General features: G+C 40.8%; 1 protein-coding gene across 2 annotated transcripts; it reads left to right on the plus strand.

Annotated features, from left to right (window-relative positions):
• Nucleotides 1–31: 31 nt before the first annotated feature.
• Nucleotides 32–11640, plus strand: LOC111323938 (uncharacterized). 2 transcript variants are annotated; one of them, XM_022927396.2, is made up of 20 exons: nucleotides 32–199; nucleotides 302–437; nucleotides 937–1450; nucleotides 4499–4587; nucleotides 4906–4972; nucleotides 5094–5193; nucleotides 5712–5836; nucleotides 5953–6011; nucleotides 6321–6390; nucleotides 6605–6689; nucleotides 6851–6926; nucleotides 7012–7080; nucleotides 7338–7457; nucleotides 8641–8765; nucleotides 9179–9332; nucleotides 9467–9540; nucleotides 10284–10354; nucleotides 10843–10876; nucleotides 11222–11296; nucleotides 11473–11640. In XM_022927396.2, exons 1-20 carry the CDS (start codon nucleotides 47–49, stop codon nucleotides 11512–11514), a joined length of 2238 nt encoding a protein of 745 aa, XP_022783131.2. In that variant the 5' UTR covers nucleotides 32–46; the 3' UTR covers nucleotides 11515–11640. The 2 variants fall into 2 exon arrangements, with proteins under 2 accessions (XP_022783131.2, XP_022783132.2); XM_022927397.2 differs by lacking the exon at nucleotides 7338–7457.
• The last annotated feature ends 275 nt before the right edge of the window (nucleotides 11641–11915 follow it).

Below are 11915 nucleotides of genomic sequence, written 5' to 3' on the forward strand. Positions count from 1 at the left end.
GATCGAAACCAAATCAATTTGCAATTATCATACACAGCGGTAACTCATGAAAATCAAGATGGCGGTCAATTCGATTTGTTGGAAGATGCCTTCCAGGTTTCGTTTCTATTCTGCAAAATCGAAAAGAAAAGTTCGAGTCCAACCATATTTAATAGAGTTCAACAGGTTGCTGGAATCGAGTATTACTGCAATTGAAGGAGTAAGCTTGTTTTCTTGTATGATTTCTCTCTTGAAAATGAACTTAGTTTTCGTTACTAAGGACTCCAGCTAATGTTTACATGTCACTTAACTTTTTTTTCAGGTCTCTAATGAAGATCTGCTCCATGCAGTTGTAGCATTGTATGATATATGCCTTCCTGAAATTACACCTGAAGTTTTGTATCCAACAGTTTGCGGAAAATGGGAAAAAACAATTGTTTTACTCAGAGACTTCCAAGGTTGTTTAAACATAATTAAATATCGCATAAATATCGACCTACCTCAAACTTCATCTAGATTTTAAATATATTTTATAAGGATTTTTTGAGATTTCTGGTTAAATTTACAGCTTTACTTGGAGAATTTTGGGAACAATCTTTAATATCCGATTATTTTTGTAAGATCTTGTAAGAGCTTAATAGAAAATTAACATTCTCAGAAAGTCCGATGTGATCCCGTACAATACTATTAAACTGAGCTTATTGGTCTTCAAACAAACCACTCTAAAGTATTATTTGAAATCTCGGGAGGAAATTATCCCTAAGAGATCCTTGTATGAAAGCCTGAATTCTCTTTGATATATATTTGTTACATATTCATTGCAATGCAAACAGGGATATTATTCTTTTTGACTCAAATATGTTTGAAAAAAAGGAAACCACTGGTCTGTTTTGCAATAAATATGTTTCATACATTGAAATTTCAGTTATTTTCATTCTCTTGTTGTTTGAAAATTAGATCTCTTGCTTGAGATGAAAGGTGTCTCTCCAGAAAGTGATGAAGATCCAGAGTTGACTGAAGATAGTTTGAAACCATTTATCAGCAGTAAATTGTGGAGAGATATCTTTGATGAACAATCTACTGAAACAAAATCTGAAGATTTACCTGCTGATAAACAAGAAACTGGAAATAACAATAAAGAAACAAAAAATCTAAGTAAACAAGTCTCTTGGAATGATGATGCACAGGATGTAAAAAATGAATCCACTGACTCTGCCCATGAAAATTCACAAGAGGATGATGAAAGTACAGATGATTTGAATACTGTTTATGATGAGTGCTCTACAAAGAGAAACACTTGTAAATGTGACAGTAAGGAGACAAAGACTCATCAGTATAAAGAGACAGAAAAGAATGATCTAGCAGAGGAAAAGAATGGGAGTAAGAATGAAACTATGGAGAGGGACGTTGAACCAGGAAAGTTTGATGGTGTGTTTAGTGACACAGATGACAGTGATGCAACTGCTGAAAGGTAGAAATAGAGAAACTGTACTTTTTCTGATAGATCTTTTACTATACTGGAATGTGAAAATTCTGTGTTTGAGTCAGTGTTACTGTAGAGAACCAGAATGTCAAAAAGCTGACAATATGATGCCCTACACTTAAGAATAAGATGACATTTGATATGTATCATACCATAAATCCTCTAACAAGCCAACCCCCTCTAATAAGCCACTCCCCTCTAACCCCCTCTAATAACCCCCCTCTTTAGAGGAAGAAATTGATTAAGCCCCCTCCTCTATTAAGCCCCCCCATCCCTCCCCCTCAAAAAACAAAAACTCAAAATAACACTCCATGTCAATAAGTATGATATTAAATTTATTCAAATACTGTAATAGTTTTAGTTTGTCATTAAAAATTGATTATGGTGATTGATTGATTGGTGGTATCATGTTGGCATCAATAGAATACGGTATACGGAAATTACAGAGTGATGCTAAAAGTATAACATGGCTAAACAAGGTCTATTAAGAGAGTTAGCTCATGAAATTGAGTTTTTTATTGAGTTCTAAATTGATAAGCCCCACCCTCTTTTAAACCCTCCCTCCTCTAATATGCCACCTCCCTCCTCTAATAAGCCACCTCCCTCCTCTAATAAGCCACCTTCCTCCTCTAATAAGCCACCTCCCTCCTCTAATAAGCCACCTTCCCTCTCTAATAAGCCACCTCCCTCTCTAATAAGCCACCTTCCCCTCTAATAAGCCACCTCCCCCCTCTAATAAGCCACCTCCCCCCTCTCATAAGCCACCTCCCCCTCTAATAAGCCACCTCCCCCCTCTCATAAGCCACCTCCCCCTCTCATAAGCCACCTCCCTCCTCTAATAAGCTACCTCCCCCCTCTAATAAGCCACCTCCCTCCTCTAATAAGCCACCTTCCCCCTCTCATAAGCCACCTCCCTCCTCTAATAAGCCACCTCCCTCCTCTAATAAGCCAGCTCCCTCCTCTCATTAGCCACCTCCCTCCTCTAGTAAGCCACCTCCCCCTCTGATGAGCCACCTCCCCCCTCTCATAAGCCACCTCCCCCGTCTCATAAGCCACCTCCCTCCTCTAATAAGTAAGTAAGTAAGTAAGTAAGGACTTTATTTATAGAGGGGGACACGTAACAGCTGAAAAGCTGACAAACCTGTGGCCCTCTAACTAGATTATACAGCATTACAAAAAACTGATAAATAAATAAATATATAAATAATTACAAAATTCTATGATAGAAATAGCAGGATATATTAAAAATATTCAGAAAGAAAAATTAATTTATAAAAAATTAAAATTAGATAATGTGCTATTGCTTAATATTGTTTCAAAGTTGTCCAGGTTTTTATATGAGCTTATAAAATGCTTTTTCACAGCTGTTTTGAATAGTTTTATACTAGGCTTATAGGCCCTCTGATGAGCCACCTCCCCCTCTAATAAGCCACCTCCCCCCTCTCATAAGCCACCTCCCCCCTCTCATAAGCCACCTCCCTCCTCTAATAAGCCACCTCCCCCCTCTGATGAGCCATCTTCCCCCTCTGATGAGCCACCTCCCCCTCTGATGAGCCACTTCCCCCCTCTGATGAGCCACCTTCCCCCTCTGATGAACCACCTCCCCCTCTCGTAAGCCACCTCCCTCCTCTCATAAGCCACCTCCCCCTCTAATAAGCCACCTCCCCCCTCTGATGAGCCACCTTCCCCCTCTGATGAGCCACCTCCCCCTCTGATGAGCCACCTCCCCCCTCTGATTAGCCACCTTCCCCCTCTGATGAGCCACCTCCCCCTCTCGTAAGCCACCTCTCTCCTCTCATAAGCTACCTCCCCCCTCTAATGAGCCACCTCCCCCTCTAATAAGCCACCTCCCCCTCTGCTGACCCACCTCCCCCCTCTGATGAGCCACCTCCCCCCTCTGATGAGCCACCTCCCCCTCTTGTGAGCCACCTCTCTCCTCTCATAAGCTACCTCCCCCTCTAATAAGCCACCTCCCCCTCTAATAAGCCACCTCCCCCTCTGCTGAGCTGCCTCCCCCCTCTGATGAGCCACCTCCCCCTCTAATAAGCCACCTCCCCCTCTGCTGAGCCACCTCCCCCCTCTGATAAGCCACCTCCCCCCTCTGATTAGCCACCTTCCCCCTCTGATGAGCCACCTCCCCCTCTCGTAAGCCACCTCTCTCCTCTCATAAGCTACCTCCCCCCTCTAATAAGCCACCTCCCCCTCTAATAAGCCACCTCCCCCTCTGCTGAGCCACCTCCCCCCTCTGATGAGCCACCTCCCCCCTCTGATGAGCCACCTCCCCCCTCTGATTAGCCACCTTCCCCCTCTGATGAGCCACCTCCCCCTCTCGTAAGCCACCTCTCTCCTCTCATAAGCTACCTCCCCCCTCTAATAAGCCACCTCCCCCTCTAATAAGCCACCTCCCCCTCTGCTGAGCCGCCTCCCCCCTCTGATGAGCCACCTCCCCCTCTAATAAGCCACCTCCCCCTCTGCTGAGCCACCTCCCCCCTCTGCTGAGCCACCTCCCCCCTCTGATGAGCCACCTCCCCCTCTGATGAGCCACCTTCCCCCTCTGATGAGCCACCTCCCCCCTCTGATGAGCCACCTCCCCCCTCTGATGAGCCACCTCCCCCCTCTGATGAGCCACCTCCCCCCTCTGATGAGCCACCTCCCCCCTCTGATGAGCCACCTCCCTCCTCTATTAAGCCACCTCCCCAAAGTATCTGAAATAAATAAGCCCCTGGGGGCTTCTTAGAGGATTTATGGTATTTTTAATGTATTAGGCAATCACTTAGCTGAGGGTTTCCTCCCTTTAACTGTCATCAAGTGCTGGATAATGAGCCTCGCCAAGTTACCAGCTGATAGTTTCAAACAAAATTAATGCAACATTAAACATTGGAAAAAAAAATAAACACAGCCATTAACTTGTGACAGTGTATGAAATTGTTACCAGTAGATACTACCAGAATGGTACATGTAGTGATAACTAGGATGAATAGTTGTTTTGCAAAGCTTAATGACCAAGCTGGTGATCAATTATTTGATTTTTGACAGTGAAGATGAAGAAGAAGACTTCTCCAAAGGAGTTGAGGATTTTGTTGAGGCAGCTAAAAAAAGGAGATTAGAGAGGCAGAATGGCAATGGTGATAACTATTTTCCTTTTGTATCCCTTTAAACCCTAACATCAGTATGCATATTCTCTATACTGTTCTCTATGCATTTCCTGAGGTGCTAACAAGGAGAATTTGTTTAACAATCAAGGGCTGTTTTAACTGGATGATCATTTCCTTTATTCTCATGACCTTAATGTTTGATTCAAGGGTGATATTATAAGGAGAAATTAAATGCTAGTCACTGTTAGGGCTTAAAGGGGTAGTAGAAAATGACATATGGAATAAGTCTTAGTTTTTAAAAGTATTTGTATATTTTTAGTAGGTATAAAGAAAATGATTTTGATTTAGTTTCAGAGTCCAATCTAGGAATAGAATCTTTGATTATTGGAGCTGCCACCTTTGAACGTTCATACAGGTCAGGGCTGGATCCAAACATGTTTGAATCAAGTTCCAAAAGGTTGAAAATTTTTTTTTAAATAGTATTGTAATTATTTAAGACTCATAACATCTGTGTCAAATGCTTGTTTTTTGATCAGTACAACACGTCATAAGCCATCAGAGAAAGTTATGCAGCTGAACTTACTTGGAATTAGAAAAAGGTGTCGGAAATCAGGAATTGGAAAGTTTCTCCTTGAAGTGAGTTTACTTTAATTTTGATACCAGGATATTGTGGCTTTACCCCTTCATTGTTTGCTCTGCTTGGTCCCTCCTGGAAGTGAAAGGATAAACATGACAATTGTCATGTGGTGTAGCAGTTGCCCATATGATTCTTGATGTGGTTGTTCTTGAGAGCGACTTCTCCATTTAAGTGACTGCTCTCACAGATGTTGTTATTATTATAGTAACAGAATTACAAGGACGGTAGGAAAGAGTAGTCTGATAATCTACCTAGGAGAAGTCTTAGAGAGGACCAAGGCTGTGCTCTAAGGAAAATTGAATGGGGCCCAGTGTTCTGAAACTGTGAAATCCAGGGTGCCCAGTATATGCTTTGTATGAAAAATTAAAATTCCTGAGTTGCCCAAGAGCAAAATTAAGGTGCCAGGGACCTCCATGCACTGCTAGACCACAGCCTTGGTGGACTGTTGTTAGTTCCAGTGGAAGAGGTTTCAACATTTATGTTCACTTACTTTTTTCTTTGTTTATTACGATTCCAGACACTAAAAGATCCTATTATCATCGGTCCTTATGACACTATTGCTGTGTATGCTGATAATGATGCTGTTGATTTCTTCAAGAAAAATGGCTTCACTGATGATGTGGTTCTTTGTAGCAGATTTACGTAAGATTCAAAATTCCTTTCCTCTAAATTCTGAGCCTCATTCTTATTTAAGTTACTTTAAAACTTGTCTCGTGCAGAGTTCTTTTCATTCATAATTCATTGAGTTCTTTTCCTAGTGATTTGACAGATAACTGGATCAATAGTACATTGATGTGTTACCTTCCTCCATTCACTGGTTAGTTCTTTATTTTGATGATGACAAATAGGTTTTTGTTTCCTTGTGATCAGGCATTCCTTTTCCAGAGTATAAAATTGCGACTTATGATAAGTAGAGGTGGACGGGAGTGTTCTCTCTCTCTCTCTCTCTCTCTCTCTCTCTCTCTCTCTCTCTCTCTCTCTCTCTCTCTCTCTCTCTCTCTCTCTCTCTCTCTCTCTCTCTCTCTCTCTCTCTCTCTCTCTCCAGACCATGACTGCCCATCACCCACCTCTATCACTTGAAAATAACGAAAAAGGGGGAAAACACAAGTTCACACTTTCTTACCAGGTACGGACTACTCTGGGGCATTTAGAAGTGAAGAAGACCTAAAAGCTATGGATGATGACATAAGAAAATGGTTAAGTATTGAAGGTTTTTCTTGGAAGGATAAAATCTTTCACTTCTTCTTCTTTCCTTTTTGTTATCCTCTTCATGTCCTTTCCCCTTGTGCTTGCCTCTACTTGTTTAAAGAAAAAAAAACATAAAAAAGATGGCACCTTTTCTGCAGACTACTTCTGTCCAATTTTGTTTGTTTTTGTCACTTGATCCTCATGGATTTTACTGTTTTATAGGAGAGAAAAAAGTCTTGAGGCTTACCAGGCCCAGGCCACTTGTGTGGTGAGAATGCAGCATGAAATAAAGACTCTCAGAGCTGTTGTAAGTTTGTTTGAATTTTGTAACTATAACAGACAGGAAAAAAGTCTGGTTACATCATCTCAGTTTTTCAGCTTATGAAAATCAAATCACAGATGAAGAAAGTGGCTGTTACATGTATCAGATACTTGTTGAAATAGCTAATGTGACGTGTGCAATTTAAGGTTGACACACAAGATGAGGCCATCAAAACCCTAACAAGTGCTAAGGAAAGACTAGTAAAAGAGAAACATAAACTAGGTGAGTTTCTTGTCGTTTACTGATGAGTGAAGAATCTGCAACTTGTAGACAACTTAACACAAAACTATTTGTGTTTCTTGTGCAGAGAAAGAATTACTTGCTTACAAGATGAAGGACAAAGATGGTATTCTAGATAGCAAGGACTGTGACAGTGGTAGGAGAAAAAAGTGTTGTTGGGAATTATTGATGAAACATTAGCCATGAAGGAAACAGCCAATCAAAAGGCAGCATCACCTTGATGCTGCTTGTTGTTAATAGCCACAAAGGTCCTAAGTGTAACAAGATGTAACAATTCATTTAGTGTTTCTTTATTTTCTATCAGTGTTTGTGTTCTTTTAGTCTGTTTTCCTTTTGCTTTTTCACTGAAATTTTGTTCACGGAGTTTAACCTTTTTTTGTTTCTTGCAAAAAGATGATGACAATTTATACGAAGCACTCGCTCACATGCTTAGCAAAAAACACGTGACCGACACGGACTTAGACTGGGACTTGGAGGCCATATCCCATGGAGACTTTCGAGATGTGCCTCAAGGTTGTTTGACTTTCTTTTCAAAGCAGTCATACCCATAAAATATATCTTGCTTTCTTACAGAAGTACTTTATATCAATCAACATTCAGACAAGCTTATCAGTGATTAAACTGCTCAGACATATAAGCTTGCCTTTGAAAACCTCACTTGCGAGGGAGCAAGTATCGTCGTAAGGTGCATGTAACCCCTCCCCCCAGGAAAAACGTCCTGGTATGTTCTCCACTCCTCTCCCCTTGTTTAACAAAATTTGCCTACGCCCTTGACTTGACAACGAATCATCACATTAATCTTGGATCTTTTGATCAAAAGTTACTAACATACAGGATAATTAAAGAAGCGTAGTGGGAGGAAGATGCTGGAAAAGCATTCAAGTTACCTGCACTTTCTGACTGAACATAACAGGCGCAAATTTTAGTAGAAGTAGAAAAGGAAAGGAAGATTTTCCTCGGTAGTTTTCAAAACCTTCATAACTTATAAGTTTTAAGCTGAGAGAGTCAGCTCGCGAAAATTCTAAATGCAGACAGACATGGACCATCATTCTGTTTTGTTGCACTTACTACTGCAAGTCGCCTTTCAGTTTTTCCACGGCCATTCAACCGTATGCTTCAGAAAGGATTGGTAGAACCCTATAACTCCTATGAGTGACCAGGAAAGAATTTCTCTTCACAATATCAATAAACTATGAAGCTGACAAGTGACGAGAATTAAGAAAAATATCATAAAGGGGATTGTTAGTTGATCCAATACCATAATTTTTTACTATAACATCATAACAATTGTATGGCGGACAATAAGGAGAATTACTGCGAGATCCTGGGAACGAAAGGGTCAAAGGGTATTTGAGGCGAAGAAAAGGTATTAGTATAATTTCAGAGCTGAGCAAAGAGTTTCCAGCAATCTGATTGGTCGAGCGGTTCCTTATATGACGCTATATAAACCGCTCCGCGCGGTTTATAAAAAGGGTAAAATAAAATGTTAATAAATGTTAAAAAAATGTTATGGTTTTAGATATTTCTCTGTTGCTCAGCTCTGAAATTATACTGAAACAATTATTCGCCTCAGGTTCGGTGAATATTGTCGAAAATCCCCGCGACTTCGTCTCGGGGATTATTCGACGATATTCACCTCACCTTCGGCGAATAATTGTTAAATATTTACTGACGGTGGTTCTTTCAAATTTTGCAGAGGATGAGGAGTTAGTATCTTCGTTCATCGCGAGTCGCAGTGAAAAACAGCTTGTTCAGCAGATGAAACGCAGCTTGATGGCCACCAAAAACTATAAATACGTTACAATAAACAGCGTCAAAAGGGTGACTCATCAACAATCAATACAAACGTTTTGGTGCGATAGACACTTAAACAAGCAAAAAAAAAATCATTTGAGCCTAAAACTCTTTTCTAAACTTTCTGTTCATAGGCTTGAGTTGGCTTCTCAATTCCATTAGATGCTAGTGACGGAAGAAGAAGTTTATAAAGTCTTTTGTTGGTTTTAATCGGAGATTTGTCAAATAAGAACGAGATTTTTGCTAGGGAGGAGTTCCTTACTAGTTCCTTGAGTACAATTTCCTGTCGCTGTGTTGTTGCATAGTTATGAACAAATTACCTTACTGGTAGAACTTTGTATAATTGTATATACAGAACTCTTACATAGCTACCATAGGGTTGGGACAGAATAGTGTGCTTACACTATGTTCTAGCTATCATTCTCGCTCAACTTTTGTAGGTGGAGTCTTGCCACATTGCTTTCATGGAAACGGGTTTTGACGCAAGAACTCAAAGACTTGGTGATCCTGTGGTATGCACTCAGTTGTACTACTGTGGGGGCTCAGACGATAAACAAATTGAAAGAATCATGAAACAAGGTTTTAGTAAAGAAGGTATGATGTGGTCTACAGTATATCTTTTGTGCATTTTATCCACCCCCAAAAAATTACTTAATTTACCTACTGATACATCCTAGCGTTTTGTTTTAAGTTGTTGATTCAAGTTTGTCCATATTTCAAATTTTCAGATTTCACTCGTGGTCCATATGGCAAAGGTCTTTATTTTTCAATGCAAGCGAGTCAGGCAGCGGCCTTTTCCTCGGTAAGGAGTTGCTCATCTAGTATTTGCGATTAAAGTTCCCTTTTAAAGAAATTTTCTAATCGAGTGTCGAAAGAATTCCGGTTTGCTTTGCTTCGCTCTGTGATTGGTTCAGAAAAGTCGCACCACTCTCTCATCCAATCAGATTTAAAACTTAAACCAATATGAGTTGGTCGGCCGCGTTTTCCCGCGCTATATACAGTTTGGTCGGTTTCAATTTGACTTCTCATTGGCTCTTGAAGGTATTTTCTTTTCTTCTGATTGGCCGTAGTGATTATTTTGATTTTGGTTTTACGACATTCACTCGAAAAGCGCTCAAACCTGGTAAAGAAATACTCTACCTCTGAACTGATGGGGGGGGGGGGTGGGGGGTCTTACCAGATTAGTAGGCAACGGATGCGTAGGCTCCCTCGACCATCAAGCCAAACGGGGAAAACAAATTTCTATAAACTTTTTCAGCACACGTTTTTTTTTTTTGTTGTTTTTTTTTCTTTATCGAAGGTACGCGCACGGCAAGTCCTTTGATATGAACTGTTGCGCCAACATAAATTGCCTCTCACAGCGTACATTGTTAACTCTAATGGGGAGCATAGATGTGCGCGTAGTCAAACGATGGAAAATGTGCGGGTGTAACATTTGTTGAAGACTACATTTGGTGGAAACAAAACACGAAACTTAGTTTGATGCATTTAACTTATGCTGGGCGGTAACCACATGTATAAATGATATGTTTTTAAAAATTTCAGCCTGGAAAGCTGCTATTGTGTAATGTTGGACTTGGTTTGACTGAATCTGTTGTGGTTCGTGATCGTGGAAGGTAAATGAATCAACGTAATTACTTGGAAAAGGCGACTCGATTGTATGCAGTTTACAGATCTACTGGACATTGACTATTTGGTCATGTTACTGTGTATAATGGTACTATTGTTACGCGACTCGGGCAGTCAGAGGGCCAGTAACTAAAATCAACCAATCAAAATGCTCTATTGCCGGTCAATATTCTCTCAGTATTGGACCGGGCACTGTCCCGAATGGTCCCGAATGATACCGCACTTGTGTCCCTTTGAACTTCAGTCGTATAATAAATCTCTTATTAACCAAGCTCGCTCAGGACCGTACTGGAAGAATATCGGCTCTCGGTCTTTTTTGTACGGACCTCGCTGCACTCGGTCCGTACTGTCAAGACCTCGGGCCGATATTCTCCCAGTACGGCCCTCGCGCTTGGTTAATAAGATATATGTATCATACCCCAACAAGTATACCAATAGACATTTAGAGGACTAAATCTCATGTTGTCACTTTTAGGACATTACCTCCTCCAGGATTTGATTCTATTTTGGTGAGTTGTTGTGTTATTTAAATTACAATCATTATCACTACACGTGGCCAAATGACAAACTGCCCTCTCTTAAACGCTCCTTTTCGCGGGCCAAACGGCAAAGTGCGGGTTGTTAATGGTATTTGTCGCCCTGACATATATTTTGTTAAATGAATTTGTACGATTTGGCCTTGTGCGATGATAATGGTAATCACATAACTTTTGGAGGGCAAATGATGCTACTCGGGCCACAAATAAACATGTGCCCTCCAAAAGTCGTGTGATTGTCCTATTTCTATTTTTAGGTTCTTCAGGAGAAATACTATTTAGAACTTGACGCTAACACTCAATTGTTTATCTCAATAGACTGGTGGTCGCCCACCCTCGCCTGTCTTTCCAGGCCACCCGCAGCAGGAGTATGTAGTGTTCGACCCTCTCCAGGTTAAGTGTTTGCACCTGATGAAAATTCTCTCGAGCAAATTTATTTACATTTCTTATCAATCAGCTTGTTTTCTAGTCGATTGGTCTCCTGAGTATATTTCATTTGATATCTCTGCTCAGTTCTTTTTTATGAAGTACTTATTTATGTTATTCCTATTTTTCTTAAACATCCCCAGGCCATTCCAGTCTATCTTGTGGAGTATTCAACCTCTCGATGACCTTCCAGAGCAGAAGACTTTTAGCTACAGTACGGCTCAGCTGGAATACTTCTTTGAAAAAAGCAGATCGCGATGTAAAAATACTTGTTTTAGATGAAATAAACTCGTCAATATGTGTGGTATAAATAGGAACTTTTTGCGCATAGTTTGGGTTTGACACGAGTAGAGCGCGACATTTAATGCCTGGGCGGACTGTGCGTCCAGTGCTCCTAGACGATAATCTATTTGTGTTTCTTTTCGTCTTTTTCGTTATCCTCTGAGGACAAACTTTCCAGGAAAGTAAGACGTCCGATAGGGAAATGATGGACGTATGTTTGGTCGATAAATAGACTGAAAGCACCCGTAACATGGCTAGTGACATATTTGCTGATCTAGTTCTTTCTGGCCACCGACAAACATAC

Source organism: Stylophora pistillata, chromosome 11, assembly GCF_964205215.1.
Source record: "Stylophora pistillata chromosome 11, jaStyPist1.2, whole genome shotgun sequence".
NCBI classification, from domain to species: domain Eukaryota; kingdom Metazoa; phylum Cnidaria; class Anthozoa; order Scleractinia; family Pocilloporidae; genus Stylophora; species Stylophora pistillata.

Coding starts and splice junctions, on each gene's coding strand:
- LOC111323938 (XM_022927396.2), top strand. CDS start 47: ATGAAAATCAAGATGGCGGTCAATTCGATTTGTTGGAAGATGCCTTCC. Junction 7,081..7,337: donor TAGCAAGGACTGTGACAGTG/GTAGGAGAAAAA, acceptor TCTTGCAAAAAG/ATGATGACAATTTATACGAA. Junction 10,355..10,842: donor GTGGTTCGTGATCGTGGAAG/GTAAATGAATCA, acceptor TGTCACTTTTAG/GACATTACCTCCTCCAGGAT.